Source organism: Canis aureus, chromosome 35 (genome assembly GCF_053574225.1).
Source record: "Canis aureus isolate CA01 chromosome 35, VMU_Caureus_v.1.0, whole genome shotgun sequence".
NCBI lineage: Eukaryota > Metazoa > Chordata > Mammalia > Carnivora > Canidae > Canis > Canis aureus.
The window spans coordinates 4,601,503-4,623,233 of NC_135645.1; the positions used below are offsets into that span (position 1 = coordinate 4,601,503).

At 48.3% G+C, this 21,731-nt stretch overlaps 1 protein-coding gene across 3 annotated transcripts in view; it reads left to right on the forward strand.

The window, feature by feature from the left end:
• The window catches only part of MYLK (myosin light chain kinase), a 203,415-nt gene that overhangs the window by 78,121 nt on the left and 103,563 nt on the right, over positions 1 to 21,731 (forward strand). For all 3 annotated transcript variants that reach the window (XM_077884311.1, XM_077884310.1, XM_077884309.1), the window contains 8 exons: positions 6,085 to 6,133; positions 7,132 to 7,297; positions 8,277 to 8,442; positions 10,528 to 10,546; positions 11,664 to 12,190; positions 12,728 to 12,934; positions 16,938 to 17,072; positions 20,718 to 20,870. In XM_077884311.1, coding sequence (XP_077740437.1) covers positions 6,093 to 6,133; positions 7,132 to 7,297; positions 8,277 to 8,442; positions 10,528 to 10,546; positions 11,664 to 12,190; positions 12,728 to 12,934; positions 16,938 to 17,072; positions 20,718 to 20,870 — 1,414 coding nt within the window. In that variant the 5' untranslated portion in view covers positions 6,085 to 6,092. The remainder of the gene's footprint in view (positions 1 to 6,084; positions 6,134 to 7,131; positions 7,298 to 8,276; positions 8,443 to 10,527; positions 10,547 to 11,663; positions 12,191 to 12,727; positions 12,935 to 16,937; positions 17,073 to 20,717; positions 20,871 to 21,731) is intronic.

The window sequence follows — 21,731 nt, forward strand, 5'->3', positions numbered from 1 at the left end:
TTCTTCAGTTATCCCAGAAAGATAACCCTTATCCACACCACTGGCTGGCCCCGTGGATGCCAACAGCTGTATGTTTTCGCTTTGCCTTTTAGTTGTCTCTATTCCAAACAAGGCCCATGCCTCTCTAGGTCTGCCTGGCTTTCCTCTTCTGGAAGATTGGCCTCCTGCCCATCTCCTGACCCAAGCACACATCCCCCCTGTCCGAGCCACCCCAGTCCTGCAGCCTCCACTCTCTATACCCCCATGAAACCCCTGTGCAAGCTAAGACTCCCTGATAGTGTGGGAGAGAAAGGGTCAGGTGGTAAGCTGCCCAGAATTTGGCAGCAGAGCAGAGAATGACCCCATGTCATGGGACTTAGGGAGAAGAGTGGCCCTACTGACTGCAAGTCCACTGACACCAGCATTCTTGGGGATTTTGAATTTGTAGGAAATGCTCCTATGCCACCTTTTTCTTTTTTTCCAATACCCTTTTTCAGGGACAGATTTCTCAGATCCCTTTTATTTTCACATTGGATTACATTGGCGACGTTATGGGTTTTGAGCCCACATCTGTTTATGGCGGCTGAGTCTTAAATTATTATATTCCTCAAGAATGTCTGTTGTGATTCTCCATGTGTGTGTGCTCTCTTTTTCTTTTGTACTATCTTTTTTCCATCTACACTTTCCACCTTCCCAAAGACCTGTAATTATATTCCCCATTGGTATTTCATATTTTCAGCTTACAGCACTCCTTGATGCCCCTTCCTCTTTGTAGGGATATATTCCCTATTAAAAAAAAAAAAATCAATCAGGATTTTAAAATGCTCTGAGTTTTTGTCTTTTTTTTTTTTTTTGTCCTTTTCTGTCTCCTCAAAGTTAACAATAAAAATGTGTCAGAAATGAACATTGTTCTTTCTGTGCCATGGGTCTCTTGGCTGTGAAACAGTTGTGCGTCAAGCCTGCCTTGGCAAAAGCCTCACCATTTACTTGCTATACAGAAGGGCCAGACCTTGCTATACAGCAGATGCCTTGGCCTCTTTCCGCCCCCGAAGAGTGACTCCCGAAGTCACCGTACTCTACAGCCTCTGCTGGGGGCCTGGCTGCCCCCAACCCCCTTTGGTTGTCATTGTGACGCTGCCCCCCCCCCTCGCCCTGGGTCTCTGCCCCTTCTCCTACTCCTCCCAGCCCCCAGCCAGTAGCTCCAGTTCTAGCCTCTTCATTCATCAGATTGTACTGAATGTGCTGACTTCGTGCTGGGCTCCAAGGGCAGCGAGGGTTGCGTATTGCCCTGCAGAGACTGGCTTTCTTGACCTCACATTTCATTATTATATTGCAGTTAAGATTCAACATCCGGGTGTATTTATGAGGTGTTGACTTTGTGGGGTGCTGTGTGGGAGATACAGTCCTTTGCTGAATCCTTTCTGCAGGAACCCAGTTGGTCTGATAGGACCTCAGCTCATTAAAGGCCCCGTGAAAGCGGAACTCCAGCCAAGGCGGCAGTGGGTTTCTTTGCCAAACAATTGGCACATTGGCTTGTAAACTCAGAGGAGAATGAGGCCTCTGGAGGCTGAAATGGTCTGTGATGACTTCTTGGAAGAGAGACTTGGGTTAGTTCTGGAAGAACGAGTCTGATTTAGGTGCAGATCACGATTTGGAAGAGGGAGATAGGAGGAAAGGGAGACTTAGAGCCGCCACCACACACACACACACACACACACACACACACACGCACACACACACACAGGGTCTCCTATTTTTTCATTTTCCATACCCCAGTGCTCTGTAACTTGTCTCGCTATGTTACCTTCCTTTAAGGTCATTTCATACTTTTTTTTTTTTTTATGTAGTATGTCCACTTTGCCATTTACCCTAACAATACCTTTATTATGCTATATTAATATTTTTCATCTTTTAAATTTTTCTCTCTTTATTGAGAAGTAATTCTGAATACCTGATATTAAAAAAAATGGGCATTTTTTTTTCTGATTAAAGCCACTATTTTAAAGCAATCCTTAAGATCCACTCTGAAGTTGCCTGCAAATAGGGCAACTGCTCCCTGGTTTGCCTGGAACAGTCCTGGTTTGTGCCTGTTGTCCTAGCAGAATTATTAATTATGTCCCTTCCAGTGTCGAGAGTCCCTGTGTGGACGGTAAGTTATATCACCACGTATTTTGGAAGCATTTCGACTCCTTACCATCTTGATCACATTATTCCCCTTGTCGGCAGCATTCTGTGTCTCAACCCAGCCTCTCTGTATCCTTTAACAAAAAGCGCTGGTTCCCTCACTGTTGAACTTTTCACTCCTAAAACCTGCCAGCATTCTCTTTTACTTGCCCTTGAAAAATCTAAGAGAACTGTTTAACTACTTTCAGTGCCTTGGCCTTTTCTCCCCCCGTCACTAACTCGATCCTGTCTTCACCAATTCTCTTAACATTCTCTTCTATTTCTGGCATTTCTATCCTAATCCCCTTTCCACTTATTTTCCTCCATAGCCTTACTATGCCAGATTTTCATACTTTCACAAAATTAATTTTGCCTTATCTGACAACTTGCAACTTCAAATTTTTGCCTATAAATAGACCTTGTTAGTTATTTTAGCCCAATTTCTCTTTTCGTTTTCATGTCAGCTCTCTGGTGTTAACTCACATTAAAATAAGCAGCCCATTCCATTTCTAGCTGACTGCTTGCTCTGTTACCTTTGGATCATACCATAAACTAACTGCTCTCACCGTGATAGAGAAGGACCTTCAAACAGCATTCTCTTGCTGTTCTTTTAGGCAATGCCATATTTTTGCTTTGCTTTTTTTTTAAAAAAAGAATAAAAGAATTTTAACCTTTGGATTAAGATATTTAGCTCCCAAGAATCTTAAAAAGTTGCTTAGTCTATTTTTATTATGGCGAAAATACATATAAATTTACTATTTTAACCATTTTAAAGTATACAGGTCTTAAATACATTCACCATGTTGTGCAACCATCACCACCATCTAGTCTCAAAACTTTTCATCACCCTGAGCAGGAATCCCATCCCCACTGAGCAATCACTCCCCCATTGCCTTCCCCAGCCCCTGGCATCCGCTGATGTGCGTTGTCTCTATCCATTCGCCTTTTCTGAACATTTCATATAAATGGAATCATGCATTTTTTTTTTTTTTTTTTAGTCTGGCTTTCTTCACTTAGCAAATTTTCTTAGCGTTCATCCACATTGTAACATGTGTCAGTACTTTATTCCTCTGTATGGCTGAATGCTATTCCATTGTATGAGTAGACCACATTTTCTTTATCCATTCATCAGATGGTCGGTCTAATTTTTTATCAGATCTTTGCTCCAAGATGAAATTAGTGATACAGTAGCATGATAAATGCACTCACTCCTTGCAGTGAGTGGTACATAGATATTTTTCAGAAGAGGTCTCAGTGATTCGCTATGTGGCCGATGCTAGGGTATTGGCAGGGAGCTATAGGAGGCCCTATTCACCTCTTGGATTCCAGATTCTTGTTCCTCTTTTTAGTTTCTTTCTCCAGCCCTCCCTTTTTTTCTTTATTTTTGGTAAGTAGATCACAGCTTGTTTTTTTCTTTACCATCCATCGTATTTATAGGTTTTAAAAATACAGCTGAATAAATCCGTCATAGTCCCACCACCCCAAAACAATCACTATTAATAATATTTTGATGTATTTCCTTCTGGTTGTTTTCCTCTGTTTGGATTCTTTATTTTCTCCTAGTTGAGATCACATTGAATAGATAACGTCATCATAGGTTGCTCTTCCACCACCACCACCCCAATAAAATCCCTTTATTTAACAAGGATTTAAACCCTATAAGGATTTGGGCACTGTTCTGAATACCTCTGATGAATGAATAAGTTCTAGTATATAGTTTGGGAGTCATCAGCTTATAGATGATATTTATTTTATTTATTTTAAAATATATTTTATTTTATTTTTTTAAAGATTTTATTTATTTATTCATGAGAGACAGGGAGAGAGAGAGAGGCAGAGACACAGGCAGAGGGAGGAGCAGGCTCCATGCAGGGAGCCCGATGTGGGACTTGATCCTGGGACTCCAGGATTACACCCTGAGCTGAAGGCAGGTGCTCAACTGCTGAGCCACCCAGGTGTCCCTTCTTAATATATTTTAAAGATTTTATTTATTCATGAGAGACACACACACAGAGAGCAAGAGAGAGAGAGAGAGAGAGAGAGAGAGAGGCAGATGGAGAAGCAGGCTCCTCGAAGGGAGCCTGATATGGGACTTGATCCCTGGACCCCAGGACCACACCCTGAGCCAGAGGCAGAAGCTCAACCACTGAGCCACCCAGGTGTCCCGATATTTAAAATATTTTATTTAAATTTAGTTTTCCAACATCTAGTAAAACACCCAGTGCTCATCCCATTAAGTGCCCTCCTCAGTGCCCATCACCCAGTCACCCCATCCCCCCACCTACCTCCCCTTCTGCAACCCTTTGTTTCCCAGAGTTAAGAGTCTCTCAGTGTTTTATCTTCCCAATTTTTCACCACTCAGTTTCCCTCCTTTCCCTTATAGACCCTTTCACTATTTCTTATATTCCACATGTGAGTGAAACCATATGATGATTATCTTTCTCCAATTGACTTATTTCATATAGATGGTATTTAAAGCGATGGGACCGTCTAAGACCTCCCGGGTTAGGGGTGGAATCAGTGCAAGGCCCCAGGACTCAGCCCTAGGGCACACACGCCTGCAAAGGTAGAACAGAGAAGGTAGTTGAAGAAGAATAGGAACCCGGTTAAAGCAGGAGAGTCTGGAGGAGAACATACTTGGGAGTGGAATGGCCCCATATGAAATGCCATTGAGCACCTGAGTGCTCTTCCTTCAAAAGGAAGGAGGTTTTTATGGGTTTAGCCAAGAGGTGGCATATATTACTTCTACTTGCACTCTATTGGCCAAAACCCAGGCTTCTGGCCAGCGCTCAGTAGAATTCAGGTTTACCTTACTACGAGGGAGGCTAGTGTATATAGTCTATCTGCATGTTCAGGAGGTGGAGGAAATAAGTTTTGGTGCCATAGACTTTTCCAGAGGGTGCATGAGAAACGTGTTTGAGGCACAGAATGGGGAAGGCTGCCCATTGCTGATAGGGGAAAGGATTACCCATTGGGTCAGGGCGAGTCCAGTGGAGTACAGAGGATCACCACCCAAGTGGAGTGTGCTAGAGAGCAAATGATATGTCAACATATATCTGCATGTTTCACATATCCTTAAACATTTGATGGCAGGATAGGTTGTTTAATTGGACATTATTTAACCACTTATTATCTTCCTACTGTGTGACATGTACAAGACTGAAATGAACAGTTTTGTAAACTTTCTACGTTTAGCATCATTTCCTTTGATTTGGAGGACAGAAAGGAAGGTGCTGGTCTAAGACAAGAGCATCTTTAGAGCTTATGATTCTTATTCGCTCCAATACTTTCGAAAAGAACTGACGGGCTTGCACTTCCTCCAGCAGTGTCGGAGGGGCCCCAGCATCTTGACGTCCTCCCAGAACAAGTTTCTCTTTATCTGCTTAGAAGTTCTTTTAAGCTTGAACAGGCTATTGAATGACAAGAACTTAACCCACATTATGAAATGAAAACTGTGCACAAGTTGCTAAATAGTGATGTTAAATAGCAATACATGTACAATAATTGTCAATCTGGAACGTAACTTACGTGTGATGCTGGTGTTAGCTATTAATCCATTTTCACTAAGGTTCATTAATCCTTAAACCACAGATAATCCCCAGAGCAGAAGGTCCAGTGGTGTGTAACAGCGCAGCAGGATGGTTGAATGTTCTAGAACAGGCGTGCTTGGATGCATTTCTGCACCATTACTGGTGATGTGACTTGGGTGGGCAACTTAACTTCTCTGAATCTCATTTTTCTCATCTGTTTAGTACCAGCCTCCTTAAGTGATGTATGTAAAGCACTCACCATGGTGCTTGATGGAAACAGTTCAGTCAGGGCGAACTGTTTCCATCATTATCCCACCCCACCCCTGTTGTTGACCCTTCCTGACTTTCAATGCTGTGAGTTGGTGGCTCAGACCCACCTCTTCAAGCCTCTCTCTCTGTTTCCCACTTGCAGGGGGCTTCATGAAGAAGCATGGTCAGCCCGTTGTTTCCAAAACCTTGGGGTAAGTTGTGGGATATTCAAGCCAGGGTAAGGGCGGGATTGGCTTTTCCTGCTGACCTGACCAAACAGATCTAGGATGTAAGTCTTCTTGGGCATCTTGGGTTGTAATAACTAAAGCAAGGCAGACGCTCAACCACTGAGCCACCCACGCATCCTTCTTGCTTAATATTAATCTTAAAAAATAAAGCAAGAGCCTACTGGGATGTGACATGGCACTCACACGATGCCTCCTGCCCGGGTAGCCTGTGTGGAGAGCCCATTTGGTCTAGCTGCTAGATGCTGAGAAAGTCTGCTATGTGGCCGTAGTCTGCAGGGATCTCCCAACAATCGAGGCAATAGTCAGACTTAAGTAAGCCGACCCAGAGGAGGCAATCAATGTGTGGCACTTCTTATGGAAAAGAAGCCTGTATTGGTAAAGGTAAGTAGCAATAGCTGCTATAACAGACAAGCCCCCAAATTGCAACAATTTAATATGGGGAAAGTTTGTTTCTTACTCAAGCAAAGTCAATTTAGGTATTCGTGAACAGGTGGAGAACTTGCCATCATCTTTGAAGGACCCAGGCTTCTTCTATTTTGTGATTCCATCGTCTCTTGGCCTTGGCGCCTCTCTTGAATCTCCTGCATCTAGCCAGAACGGTGAATGAGAGAGAGTGTGAAGGAGGTTTTTATGGGTTTTTATGGGTTTAGCCAAGGGGTGGCATATATCACTTCTACTTGCAGTCTGTTGCCAAATCCCAGGCTTCTGGCCAGCGCTCAGTAGAATTCGGGTTTACCTTACTACGAGGGAGGATAGTATATATAGTCTATCTGCATGTTCAGAAGGTGGAGGAAATAAGTTTTGGTGCCATAGACTTTTCCAGAGGGTGCATGAGAAACGTGTTTGAGGCACAGAATTGGGAAGGCTGCCCATTGCTGATATCTGACCCAACTTAAGTGACATGGGTTGGGGCAGAGAGAAGATCTGACTTGCTGCTGGACCCTCTGCTGATTTCTTTCCAGGGACAGATTTGCAGCCCCCGCAGTGGAGACCCGTCCTAGCATCTGGGGAGAGTGCCCACCAAAGTTTGCTACCAAGTTGGGCCGAGCCGTAGTCAAAGAAGGACAGACGGGACGGTTCTCCTGCAAGATCACCGGACGGCCCCAACCACAGGTCACCTGGCTCAAGGTGAGATTTTATGTGCTCCAACTCTGGCCCAGGCCTGGGGACCCTGAATGTGGAGGCTAGCCCCTTAGACCAATAGGAATCTATCTTTCCAATCAGTCTCTTCTGCTAAACTATAGATGGTTTTCCAGGGTTCTCTGTACATCCAATAGCCACGCTTGTTCCTGCCCATATTTGCACACGGTGCCTCTGTAACTCAGCCCACAGTGTCCTCTCATCTCACATACTCCCAAACAGCATAAAGTTTCTGAGTCAGAAAAGACCTGACTATCTCAAGAAAGTAGAATTTGAAGACGTGGGATTAGGTTTCAAACCACAGCTCTCTCGTTCATAAAACATGAGCTGTCGGGCAAGTCATTTGGCCTCTTGGAACACTGGTCTCTTTATCTATGAGGCAGAGATGATCCCACCTACCTCAAAATACCATTGGGAGTATTTCATTCAGGGCTGGGCAGTGTGAAGGTAGAGCAGAGGAGGTGGGGGCTGGGGGGTGGCATCAGGGGGCGTGAGGCGCAGGGTGAGTGTTCAACAGGGGCAGTGAGAAGACATAGGGAAAAACTTGGGGTCGAGCGCTGCAAGAATAGCTTTCTCATGGATGCAAGTCCTGGATCAAAATGAGTGAGGGCACACCTTTTCCCTACTTCCTAATTCCCCTGGACCGACCCTGCAAACAGAATAAAAGAGAAGGAGGCAAAGTGGAACCGAAGTGAGGAATGTAGGATGCCTACCTCAAACGAGGGCTCCTCTGAAACAAGCTAATGCACCTGCTCTAAGCTGGACCTGATACCACACCACGCACACGGACCCCGAGTCAGGGCCCTTGGATTGACCAAAGGCTGCTCTCTGAGCATGTCAGTGAGCCCAGAGTGGAGGGTTCTACTGTCCATGCCTGGTGTCTGTCCCACCAGGCTTGGCAGGAGGTAGGATAGAGCCAAAAGGCAAGCAGGTTTCTCTGACCAAGCTACCCTCTTGCCATGCACAGGGGGATGTTGCCCTGCAGCCAAGTGCCCGTGTGTCTATGTCTGAGAAGAACGGGGTACAAGTTCTGGAAATCCATGAGGTCAGCCGCGATGATGTGGGAGTGTACACATGCATGGTGGTGAATGGGTCGGGGAAGGCCTCCATGTCGGCTGAGCTTTCTATCCAAGGTATCAAGTGGTGGGAGGGCTAGTGCAGCACAACCCCTGCCCAGTTTCCATACCCTGCTAGAAAGAGCTGCTGTTCATTACGGATCAGTGTTACACTGACCCACCCACATCCCCGGGCGCTCCTCCAGGGGCAGGATCTTGAACTCGTGTCCCTGCGCTGTGCCCCACACCTGTGTCTTCAGCCTTTTCCTCTCACTCAGACTCCTTTCTGTACTTCTAACTGTCCCTGGAAGAGTGGGCACTGCTAACACCTTGCCATCACCCCAAATTTAACCTGCCAAAGATTTAACTTATCATTCACTCTGTCCTTTACATCAGGCGTTCCCTCACCTTAACTCCTTCTACCCCAGGATTCTGCTTCTCCTCCTTGCCCAGGCTGGGCCTTTCAGCTCCTCTTTGACCCTCGCCTCCTTCTCGCCTGTAGGCATCAGCCCCTGTCAGGGCTTCCCTTTGAATCTGTCTCCTCTTTACATTCCCTTGATTCCGCCAAGGTTGGCCTGCGGAAGTGGGGAGTGTGGGCAGGGAAGGGGGTTGACATCACGCCCCTCCCCTTTTCTTACCCTCTTTTCTTTTATGATTTTTCTCTTCCACATTCCCTTCCTGTGTCAGAAACTGTGCTTCCTTGGGACACCTGGGTGGCTCAGCAGTTGAGCATCTGCCTTCAGCTCAGGGCATCATCCCGGGGTCCCGGGATCAAGTCCCGCATCGGGCTCCCTGCATGGAGCCTGCTTCTCCCTCTGCCTGTCTCTGCCTCACTCTGTGTCTTTCATGAATAAATAAATAAATCTTTTTTAAAAATAAATGTGTAAAAAAAAAAAAAAGAAACTATTCTTCCTTGCTCTCTCTCTCTCTTTGCCATTGTTGGCACGAGCGTTTTTCATAACCCCCAGAAAGAAACTTACTCTACGTTGTAATGCAGGTCATCTATAGATGTATATGAACATATCTAAGTGAAACAAGTTTCATGAAACAATCCTGAGTTGTACTACGTACAGCATATGCTGCTTTCTCTATTCCCTTCTACACCATCCAAAGCCCTGGTCTTGACGGAAGAATTAGACTTCATAGCTCACTGTGGGATCAGGACCCATCAGGCATTGAGAAGAGTGATTTAGCTACTTCCCTCACTTGCCCTCACATTGAATTAAAGAACTGCTCCCTTCTCAAAACTTAAGTATAGAATGATAAGTTGCCTGGAACATATTTTATTATTTTTTTAAAGATGTTATTTATTTATTCATGAAAGACACACACACAGAGAGGCAGACACACAGGCAGAGGGAGAAGCAGGCCCCACACAGGGAGCCCGATGCAGGACTCGATCCAGGCACTCCGGGATCACGCCCTGAGCTGAAGGCAGACGCTCAACCACTGAGCCACCCAGGCGTCCCTGGGACATGTTTTTAAATGGCCCCAGAAAAAGCTCCTCTGAAAACCAAAACAAAAAAGGATAAAAAAGGTGAAATGTTGCTATTTCCTCAATCTGAGTGATGGCTTTCAGAGTTTGTTCTATCCACTAGTGCATACTTTGAAGTTGTCCATGATAAATTTTTTAAAAAACCATTTGGCAGGAAAAAATGTATACTGTATTTTTTTTTCTTTGAAGAACTGAATAAAATTACACTTTCCCTGGATGTTTTTAAAGCAGATATTTGTCAAAGCCAATTATTTGGGGAGGTTCATTTTTGAGGGCCACACGTACGTTAGTTACACTGTTCGGGTTTGAAATTTTCAGATGTTTATTTTTGTTTGTCCCTTGATTGGTTTCCTTCTGTGGCTGGTGAGCGGGACAGGTCCCATGGTGCAGGGTACCGTTGCCGAGGCCACCAGAGGAGGCCCAGGGCAGCAGTGGAGGCCTTCACGGGGTCTCAGAGCTGGGCTCAGATGAGCTCATCACATTAAACCCGGCAGTTCAGGCCCAGGGAAGCTGAGGGACTGAGGGAGGGAGGAGCACAGACGAGGGGCAAAGTGGAAACCCGGGAGGTGAACACTCCGAAAGAAATAAAAAAACATGTTGTCTTATCACTTTCTCCTCCTGGTACATAAAACAGTCGGCTAACAGTCTACCCTTCTCCCTTTTTCCAGGTTTGGACAATACCAGTAGGTACGTCTAGGCTTTGTAATCATTGTTTCCATCTTGAGATGCCCTGCAAGAAAAGAGAGGTTGCAATGGAGAAATGCCCTGAATTTCCAAGTCGTCGTATAGGAGGGCGAACTGACCGTTGGGGGGCATGGTTGTGCTTTGTGTTGCCCTCGTGTTGCGGTGTGCCCCACGGGTCCCGTAGAGGCTGGCCACCAGAGTGAGACTCTCGAGGACACCGTGCTGTCACCTTTCTCGGTGTCTGGCCAGCACCAGTTAGCCATCCTGGGGAAGGATGCCCACTCACCCATGTGGCACATCTGCCTCCAGAGCTTCCTTTCCCGCGCATGAGTCCTGGTCCTAGACCCTGGGTCCTGGGGTGAGCAGACATCTGGTGGAGGGAAAGGGCTTTAACTGAGCTGCACAAAGTCAAAGTTGCAGGCTGCGGAGCGCCTGAGGCAGAGTAACGAGCGGCACTGATATAGGTTAGAGCATCAGAGAAACGCTCCCTGGACCCCTGAGGTTTGAGCTCATGCCTGTAGGGTACTATTAGGCAGGTAAAGAAAAGCTCAGGGACAGTGTCCCCAGCAGGGTGGTAGCACGTGTGAAAATGGGGAGAGGAGAGAGAGGTGGGCACTGGGGGACCCTGCAGCCTGGTGGGCATCGGAGGTGATCTTGCAAGGCCCAAGAGGCAGCAGGAACCAGCTCACACAGGGCATCCTGTGGGCCACGTTGAGAAGCTCGATTTTGTCCTCAGGGCAGGGGCAATCAGCTGTGCTTGCCACGTAGACCGTGGATCAGAGAGGGCCAGCAGGGACACGGGGGAGGCAGTGGCGTGGTGGGAACTAGGGTGGCCCTCGGGGTGGCGGCGGGGAGGAAAAGGGCAGATTGGGTAAGTGCAGATAGAACAGGCTCTGGATTGGGAGGAGGGGCGAGGAAGCATCGGGCATGGCTGCTTGCCCTCTGTCTTGGGAAGCTGAGAGGGCTGCAGAGAGAGGCTTCTGCTCACACTCGGTCTTCATCTGTGGGCTTTGCTGATGCCTGGAGTCTGTGCTTGTGATGAGTAATGCTTGTGAGTAACCAAATGATCATTCCGTTCCTCCTTCTCCTTCCCCATTGCCCCCCAATCACCACCAAACAGGTCATTAACAAAGGTGGCCAATTCAGATATCAGGAAGGAGGTGACCAATGGAACCACGCAGGGGCCGAAACTAGACCACCTGGAGTCTGCAGCGGAAAGGTGGCCCTGCTCCAGCACCCAGATCGGTGGCTCCCCAACCTGGGCCACAAGTAGCCAACCTCAGCCCCTGAGGGAGTCCAAGCTGGAGCCGCCTGGGGACCCACCCAGGAAAGCCCTGAGGAGCCCCGTCCTACAGAAGACTTCCAGCACCATTACCCTGCAGGCGGCAAAAGTCCAGCCAGAGCCAAGAGCGCCGGTCTCAAGTGCCCTCTGGTCTCCTGGAGAAGAGAGGGAGAGGCCAGCTGCTCCCCCCACAGCCACCTTCCCTGCCCGGCAGTCTGGCCTGGGAAGCCAGGAGGTTGTGAACAAGGTTGCTACCAGAAAAATCCCCATGGAGAGCCAGAGGGATTCCACATTCCCCAAATTTGAGAGCAAGCCCCAAAGCCAGGAGGTCAGTGAAGATGAAACAGTCAAGTTCAGATGTGAGGGTGAGTAGAGCTAAGGGTCACTGTCCCACTCCGCCCCACCCCACCAATGTAGCCCCTGGGTGGCCACTGCCTCCGTGGGCACAGTGTATCCACCCTGCCCCTTAGACTAGAACCCACCCCACCCCAGCAGCCACCTTATATAGGAAGCACTCGGTCTAGTAACATGTCTTGTTCTGGAGAAACACCCAACAGTGGCCCGTTGTTCATTGTTGGATATGGTATCAGTCCTGTGTCCTAATTCTTACCACCATCATCACCATCACCATCAATAAAAACAAGCCACAGGGGCTCCTTCTCTTTGGTCCCTTCTCCTGGCTTTGGCTGATCTGCAGACCTGGCTCGTCGCTCTATGTCCCTCCTCCCGAGGACCTGCCTCCATCTTGAGATGTGTACTCATCCATAGTGTAGGGTGAGGGGTAGGAGAGCCAGCTCAGCTCATACCAGACCAAGTTTCTCCCTCAGGTCCAGCGCCCCCCCCTACCCCCACAAGCACAGTGTACTCTCTGGGAGCCTCATGTCCTTCACCTGGCCCTGTAGTTTCAGGGACCCCAAAGCCTGAAGTGACCTGGTTCCTGGAAGGTGCCCCCGTGAAGAGACGAGAAGGCATGGTTGAGGTTTATGAAGAAGGTGGATGCCACTACCTCTGCTTGCTGAGAGTGCGGGCCAAGGACAGTGGGAGCTACAGTTGCACGGCCTCCAATGTCCGAGGCCAGGTGTCCTGTGGTTGGACCCTCCTGGTGAAACGTGAGTACGCTCCTCCAGTCATCCTGGGTTCTCTGTTGGGGGGCGGGGCGGGCATCCGTGGGGCGCTTCCTACACTGCAGGACTGTCCCCTCCTACCATCCCCATGCTGGGTGTCCAACCCGACAGAAGCATCATCCCCACCCACATGCCAACGCCAAAGTCATTGCTCCAGGACAGGTGACTCCTCATCAAGAGTTCCCATCAGAGTCACCTCAGAATAAGTATGCCCACCACCCCCACGCCCAGCCCTGCTGAGAGCTCCCTTTTCTGGGTTCTTCAGCTATCCAAGGGAGTGCCATGACTCAGTTTTGTAACCACAGAGAACCAAACATTCACTAAATATGTGCATTTAGAGTCATATGAGATGATGTGGGATCCCGCATCTTTTATGTTTATTGTAATATCTGTTTATAAAACTTGGGCATGTTCATTGTGGGGGATTTAAACACAATATAGTCTTATGACTCAGAAATAAATGATATTTTAATGTTTTTAAAACAAAATCGGCATTGTGCTGTTTGTATACTGCTTTCTAGTCTAATTTATTTGCTCATGTTACGTAAGCATCTTTCCATACTGTTTCTTTCTATATTACTTAATCTTATTCAAAAACATAGTTTTAATGGCCATATAATATTTCATGAAATAGCATAGCTGATTACACTTGTTCTTACTGTCAAGTATTTAGGTTTTTCCCATTTTTTTCACTATTGTAACAAAATTGCGATAAATATCCTTGTACCCGTCTATTTCTCTATAAAGTTTCCTCCTTCTTTTAAATGCTATTCAGGGACCCTTGACCCATTGAGGAACATATTGAACCACAGGGATAGAGTCAACAAATTTCAGGCTGTTAGAAGTTCTATGGGACGAATAACCTTTGCCTATTTTTTTTTTCAACAAATAAGTTGTAAGAGAAAGAGGAACGGAGGGACAACCTATAGGAAACTTAGATGAAAAGATATGTAAGAGACATCAATAATCGCAATCCATGGACTTTGTGTGACTTTGAGACATTTAAAAATTTTTTTTAAAGAGGACACCAGGAAAATTTGAGCATTCGCAAGATATTTGATATAAAGGAATTAGTGCTGTTTTTAAGACATGATGGTGGTCTTATGGTTATTTTTTTTTTGAAGTCTGTGTATTTTAGAGATATAAATTGACTTACCTACTGGTGAAATGATATATTTGCTTCAGAAATAATCCATGTGTAGTGGGAGCTGGTGGAGGTATTAATGAAATGAGATCAGCCAAGAGATGACAATGATTAAGTTTGAGAAACAAGTATATGATCATCTACTATATTGCTCTCTTTACTAGCGTGTGTGTTTGAAATTTGCCATAATAAATGTTTCCCAAGAAAGTAGGATTCCATGCAGCCAGTAAAACAAATACGGCTGACCTGTCGACTCTGATGGTGAAACATGTCCAAGATACACTAGGAAGGGAGGAGAGCCAAGTGCAGAGCTGCGTGTTTCATATGCTATTTGCATAAAAGGAAAAGAATCGATGTAGATATGTGCAAACAGATGCTTATGTGTGCATAAAACATTTCTGGAAGGGTCCGCAAGTTGCCTCGAGCAAGGGAGACCGGGGATTTTGGGGAAGAGGTAGGGGCTAGGCTTGTTTCCCGCTGCATGCATGCTGTTGATTTCTTTCTAAATTGGGATTTTTACTACGTTCATGAATTTCTTTGTAAGAAATTCTATCCATTCCATTTGGCGGTAGGAGTTCCCGTTGAGTTCACAAGTCCAGGAGCTCGAGCCTCCTCATCCCAGGCTCCGTGCAGGGGATGGACACGCGGCATCATGTCCACCAGAGGTTGAAAACCAACAGGCTTTTGTTGGAGCGGTAGCTATTATTATTAATTGGAAGTGGTGCATCGAGACTGTACTTACAGCAAGTTGAGGGGAAAAGAGAATGTGATCTTCAAAGCTCCCACAGCGCTGGGGCACACGGGGTGGGAATGAAGCATGCCGCAAAGCTGGCTCTTCTCACCAACGGTCAGCTCTCTGTCTTTGAATGAATGCTCTTCAGAATGTGGTAGGCCGTTGGTTAATTTCCAAAGTCCCCCCAAAAAGTGGATTTTGACTGTTTTTTTGCCAGTGTTCTTGTTGCTTGCATGGAGGAGCGGATTTTCAGAAGCCCTTCCTCTGCCATTTGCAAAAGCCCATGTGGGCTCCCTCTCCCCTTGGAGATACCGACTGTTCTAAAACCTTTCCAGAGGACTTCACAGAGATGCGGACCACCTGAGGCACGTTCTCTCAGCTTCTCCTGCAACACCCTCTTTCTCTCTTTTTTCCTGTTACTGCACAAAACTGTCTCTCTTACCACCACTTCTCTCTGCAGGGGATCTTCCCCTCTCCACAAAGATCCCACTTAATGATTCACTCTCCCACCATTTCTTCAATCTGTTCCCCACCCCCGCCTTGTCCAGAGGCCTCTCTCTTCTCCCTCCAAGCATACTCTGGGGAGAAAGGAAAGACAATCTTCCTTCTGCTCAGTGGCCCCTTAAGCTTCCACTTTACCTCTCTGCTGTCTTTCACCCCCAAACTCGCCACAGGTCTAGTCTCGACGCACAGCTTCCATTGGATGGTAACAGCTAATTCTCCACAAAAGCCTGCTCAGTGTCCTGGGCCTTGTGCTAAATCCTTTATCTCTATTGTTCCGTTTAGTTATACCAACCGTCTTAGGAGATAACTTTAGTCACACCCATTTTCCAGATGAGAATACTGAGCTGTGGTGAAGTTTAAGAACTTGCCCAAGGTCACATGCCTTGAAGAAGATAGCACATTTCCAACCCATGTTGGTTTGACACGGAAGTCCATATTTTTTCAATGGCTCCCAAAGGCATGGCCCCATGAGGAAAGTTGTTGCTGGCTGGGAAGAGGAATGAGGTGCCTTCCCACACCTCTTGATCTAGTCTCTCCATCCCTTCCCTCAGTGCCAGTCCCAATCAGATGCACCATCATTTGGACTGTAGCTGGTCTCCCGCAGCCTACTCTCCCCGGAGGGGCGTCCTGGCGTGGAGGAGGAAGGGTAGATGGAGAGTCAGAGAGCCGGTCATAAAGCCCGCCTCCACCATTGGGCTTGACTGTGAGAAATTACTAACTGGGTCTGTAAAATGAGCTAAAGAAAGCAATCTCATGGCACTGTCATGGTCACATCTGGGACATAGTAAGCCCCCAGGTACCAGTTTTTGTCCTTAAACTCCTGCAGTCTAATGTGGCTTCCCCCCCACCCCAACTGCTCCTCCTGAAAGGCACTGGTGAGGCCCCTTCTACTCACCAAACCTGTTACCCCTTCTCGACTGTCACCCGCCTCGACCTCTCTGTAGCATGTTCTGCTTGTAGAAGAGATGATCTGTCCCTATTGCTCTTGGTTAAGACTCCTAAACTACAAATGCTCCCCAGTCCACCAATGTAGAGGGCTTCTGGAAAGTTCATCTCAGCAGTTCTCAACTAGAATATGCCTCAGATTCATGAGGCAACTGAGTCATGCAGAGTCCAAGGCCCCCGGCAGTCCTGAACCATTGGCCTAGGTTAGAAAAAGTAGGACAGATGGGAGTCTGTCATTTGATCCAGTCCTAGAATTGGAAAAAAAAAAAAATGAAAATTTAAAATTGAATTGTCCTCACCAGGGGGCCGGCAAAGATATTCTCAGGATTGCACAGGTACAATAGGATGTGTTAGAGGAGGAGGGACCCTGGAAAGTAAAGCGGAACTAGGTGAGCTGGGATGCCCCAGGACAGCAAAAGGAAGCCAGGTTAGGAGGTGCCTGAGTCCTGGAGGAGAGGGGGCAGGCCCGTGTCCCCGGGCACTGCCAGGCCTGGGCTGCTTTGTGGCTGTGACTCAGCCCCGGCTGGTTTCTATGCCTCACGCTGCAGGTCTCCACACCTGTGGCAGAGAGGCACCTGCCCGCGAGGCTCGGGGTGACTGGTCCATCACCGGAACATGTCAGCTGTGGTCTGACTTGGCCTGTTTGTTCTTTGCCCTTGCAGGGCTGGCCGTGATGGAGGTGGCTCCCTCGTTCTCCAGCGTCCTGAAGGACTGCGCTGTCATTGAGGGCCAGGACTTTGTGCTGCAGTGCTCAGTGCAGGGGACCCCGGTGCCCCAAATCACTTGGCTGCTTAATGGTGAGTTCCCCCTGTTGCAGCCCCTGGCTGCCTGCGTGCTCACTTGGCTTGTCCCATTTATCACTCAGAGCCATACCAGGTACAGGGAGATCACGGGACCTTGGAGTCGCCGTTGCCTGGCTGGGGATGCGGGGCCTTCTATTCCTCCCTCAGCCTTGAGCTCCTGCCACATGTGAATAACGGCCACTGCCTTCCAGGTGGCAGTTGTAAATTAACTTAGATCCTCAATATAAAACAGCTAATGTGCCTGGTACATGGCCGCACAAGCAATTTGGCTCATCTATGTGGCCAGGCTCATAGTAGGCCCTCAATAAACGAACAAATTAACAAATTAGTGACCCATACTAGAAGTTACTCATGGAACATCACCTTTTATTTAATGGCAGTTGGCTTTGGGATTCGTAGACCAGTAATTCTTTTTAATATTATAGTCCTATAGAGACATGCCAACTTTTTTTTTTTTTTTTACTTATTGGATAAATTAATTTTTTTTTGGATAAATTAGTTATCCTATGTTATCACTCTTCTGTTTTTTTTTTTTAAGATTTTATTTATTTATTCATGAGAGACACAGAGACACAGGCAGATGGAGAAGCAGGCTCCCTGCAGGGAGCCCAATGTGGGACTCGATCCCGGGACCTCAGGGTCACACCCTGGGCTGAAGGCAGAGACACTCAACCGCTGAGCTGCCCAGGCATCCCTCACGCTTCTCTTTTTAAAAAAGGCTTTCAGGGCAGCCCCGGGGGCCCAGCGGTTTAGCGCCTGCCTTCGGCCCAGGGCCTGATCCTGGAGACCTGGGATCGAGTCCCACATCGGGCTCCCTGCATGGAGCCTGCTTCTCCCTCTACCTGTGTCTCTGCCTCTCTCTGTGTCTCTCATGAATAAATAAATAAAATTTTAAAAGACTTTTCAATTCCAAAATTTTCGAACTGAGAACGGTCCACAAAATTAATGGAATTGAGCAGGGTCTGCTTTGGGAAGCCCTGCTTTGCAGATCACAGGGAAGACGAAGGCCGAGTTGCCAGTCAGGAGACCAGGGCACTTATCCTTCTCTGCCATCTAGTGGCCTGGTGACCTTGGACACCCCTCTTCACCTCTCTGGGCATCAGTTTCTTTATGGGTGAGGAGGATGGGCTGGAACAGGTTTCGGACCTCAGCCAGCTCTCAGGGCTGACAGAGTAGCCTCCTTAAGGGACAGTGGCACCTGCCACGTATGCATCAAATAGCCCCCAGCTGTTTCTACACTATTGATGTGTTACTTGTAGACCTTCCTGTTTGGTAGAGTTTGCTTAGGCTCTGCTAGAAATTATCTCTGGTCAATGAGAGAAGGTGCTGGACAGCCGGGTGGCTCAGTGGTTTAGCGCCGCCTTCAGCCCAGGGCATGACCCTGGAGACCCGGGATCGAGTCCCACGTCGGGCTCCCTGCATGGGGCCTGCTTCTCCCTCTGCCTGTGTCTCTTTCCCCCCACCCCCTCTGTGTCTCTGCCTCTCTCTCTCTCTATGTCTCTCATGAATAAATACATAAGCGAAATCTTTAAAAAAGAATGAGAGAAGGTGCCATTTAGTCTTTCTAGGTGTCATCTTCTTGGGCAAATAAATGAAAATTGAGGTCACCCTTCCCTCCACCCCTCACTATAGACAGAGCTGCTGTTGGATCCTGGGGTGACTGCAGAGACCCAGCCTTCTTGCAGCTGGAACAGAACATGGAGGTTAAAGACTGGCAATGGATCTGAGCAAGAGAGTTCCACATCCGTCTGGCTCAGAGTCCAGACCAGGGGTTAAGAGATATTTTCTGTGAGGGCCAGATAGTAAATATTTTCAGCTTTACTGCCCATCCAGTCTCTGTCACAATTACTCAGCTCTGCTCTTGTGGCAGCAAAAAAGTAGCCGGGGACACTCTGCAGATGAATGAGTATGGCAGTGTTGCAATAAAACTTTATTTATGGACGCTGAAATGTGAATTTCATACAATCTTCACAGATCATGAAATAGTTTAACTTTTTTCAACGATTTAAAATCTGTAAGAACTATTCTTAGCTTTCAGGCTGTACAAAAACAGGCTGCAGGTCAGATTTGGCCCGTGAGCAGTATTTGCCGACTCCTGGTTTGCACACACACCCCCTCCCCCCGCCCCAGGTCCCCCCTAGGACTGGGAAAAGCAACCCCACCTTCTTGTTCTTGGCCAGTCTTGGCATTTCCACACCGTTACCACCAGAGGGCAATCGTGCTCAAGTTCCCTGGGTTGCTAACTCTGGTCTTAACCAGTCTTGGGGCCCCGACAGTTGCGTGTCTCCCAATTCTGAGTGCCCTGAGCCAACACCTTCTGGGGCCACCATTCCATCCCATGTGCGTAGGGCCCAAATGAGTCATGCTCCAGTAACCAAATAGGTCTCCAACACTTTGTTGGCACGTTTTGACCACAGGGGTACTTTGATGGCAGTTGTGGAACGTACTGGTATCCTCAGGGAAGAGAGGTTTTAAGGTGAAGAGCAGGTAGCAGGATCCAGGCCCCTGCCTTTCCCAGCTCCCAGCCCCACCTTTATGAAGTGCAGTAGGCCGCGCAGTATCTGGTCTCGCAGTATCTGGTCTCGCCCGCCCTATGGCATGCTCGCTTGGCAGTCTCTGCAGACCGTCATGGAGACACGACGTGTTGCTATGTGCAGAAGAAAACATTGCCCTGCAGGGAGAGGACTTCTTTCTGTACTTTCTCCCTCCCCCCACCACCCACCCCCACTTTTATGAAGTGCAAACCAGGACCCTGGGGCCCGACAAGGGAAGAAACTGACAGTTGCTTCCTATATGGTGAGTGGACACATTCCTGTTCTGAGGCCAGAATCTTCAATAATGAGATTTTTTTTTCTCCCCCTGGAAATGAAAGCTCACATCCTGCAATGATAAAGTCCCAGGAACATATAGCATTAAGGAAACCACTGAGGTTCATAGCATGCACTTCTGTCTTCTTGCAGGACTTTATGTGACCTGAATAAAGGGCCTCCTGTGGCAGGGGCTCTGGGAAGAAAAGACGAAAGTCCTTTTTAGATTCCCATATTTATCTTTTCCATGAACCCTAAAATGCACCGAAATGCACCTAATTGCAGCGTCAGGTTGAGGTCACACACTTGCTTTCTGATGAATATCTGCAGTGGGAAATGGAATCATTATTTCTGGAGATGTCTAAAAGGAGCCAGGAGCCTCATGTTGTCTGGGTGAGGCCTGTTATGCCTGCGGCTGGGCTGTGGGCCAGATGACCCTGTAAGATTCTTTCCAGGCTCAGAATTCTGTGAAGTCCAGGATGTGAACGTCGGGACTGTTTCTTTAAACAAAATGCACAGAACTATGTCCCTTTCCCTCCTGCATTCTGAATGCCTCCAGAATCTCTCCCCACGGTCCTTTGAGCCCCAGCCTTGCTCCTGCACCCCAAGGAGACTACTGCCTCTCCTTCATCTCCCTCCCTAGCCCCTGCTTCCTTCTCCACCTGCAAGCGTCTGACCCGCTGGCTAGAGAGGGGGCCTGACACGTCGTCAGCCCCCTGTGGATCTGAGTGAGCATGGGGACATGACAGCAGCAGCCCCACTGAGGACAGGGATCACATCCCCGCCCTTGGGAGTCCCCTGGCCTGACCCCTTCCTCTGCTTTCCTCCACAGAGCAGCCCATCCAGTACGCTCACTCCTCCTGCGAGGCTGGCGTGGCCGAGCTCCACATCCAGGATGCCCTGCCGGAAGATGATGGCATTTACACCTGTCTGGCCAAGAACACCTTGGGCCAGGTGTCCTGCAGCGCCCGGGTCACCGTCCATGGTAGGAGCCTCTGGGCACCTCTTTAGAAGCACCTTTGCTGCAGACATCTGCTCTGGAGAAAGAGCACTGCATCTGAAGGCAGGCAGGTGGAGGAAATGGCCTCTAGAGGTCCGCAGTGAATATGCAAAGGCCAGTTCCCCACCGCCTCACTCCATCAGGGCAGAGGGAAGATGCAGGGGTGAGAGGCAAGGGTTCCCTTGGCTCAAGAAGCTCCCAGTGTGGTAGGAAGAAGACCTCGCACACTGAAAGATGCTCTGGGAGGAGTACCCCCATACCCCCTAGGACTTAGGGGGTCTCACAAATGCCACCTCCTGTGCTAGGGGCTGCTGGCCAACAGAGTGCTGGCATTGAGGCTTTGAGAGGGTCCCAGGTCGTTCCCCTTTTCCTTCTGACCCTGCACCTCCCCACCTGCCGAGGCTTGTTTTCATACATCAGCAGCCTGGTGTCCAGTAATCTGATTATCATGCTCATCCATTGATCTGCGCCAAGCCCTTGGCCCCAGGGAGTTCCAGGGGAGCCACAGCACTCAAGACAGGGCTGTCTGGGCTGTGGTCTCGGTGGGCATGGTGACAATACGCAGGGAATGCTTCCTGGGGCCGAGGTGTTCAGGTAAGCCGGCCTCCCCATCCTCACCCCAGGGCCTGGGCCCCAGCTCCAGTGTGTGTCTGGGGCCCGGGTGCTCAGACCGGGTGTGCTGTGCTCCGTTTTCCCAGCAGGAGACCATGTCTCTTCGCTCTGTTGTCCCCCAGGGTTCAGGGCCCGTGGGGAGAGTCTCCCTACCACGTGAGCAGCCTTCTGGGAGGCCGCAGGACATGGTTTCACTGAAAAAGGCAAGGAGAAAATCATGTGCTGGTTACTGCG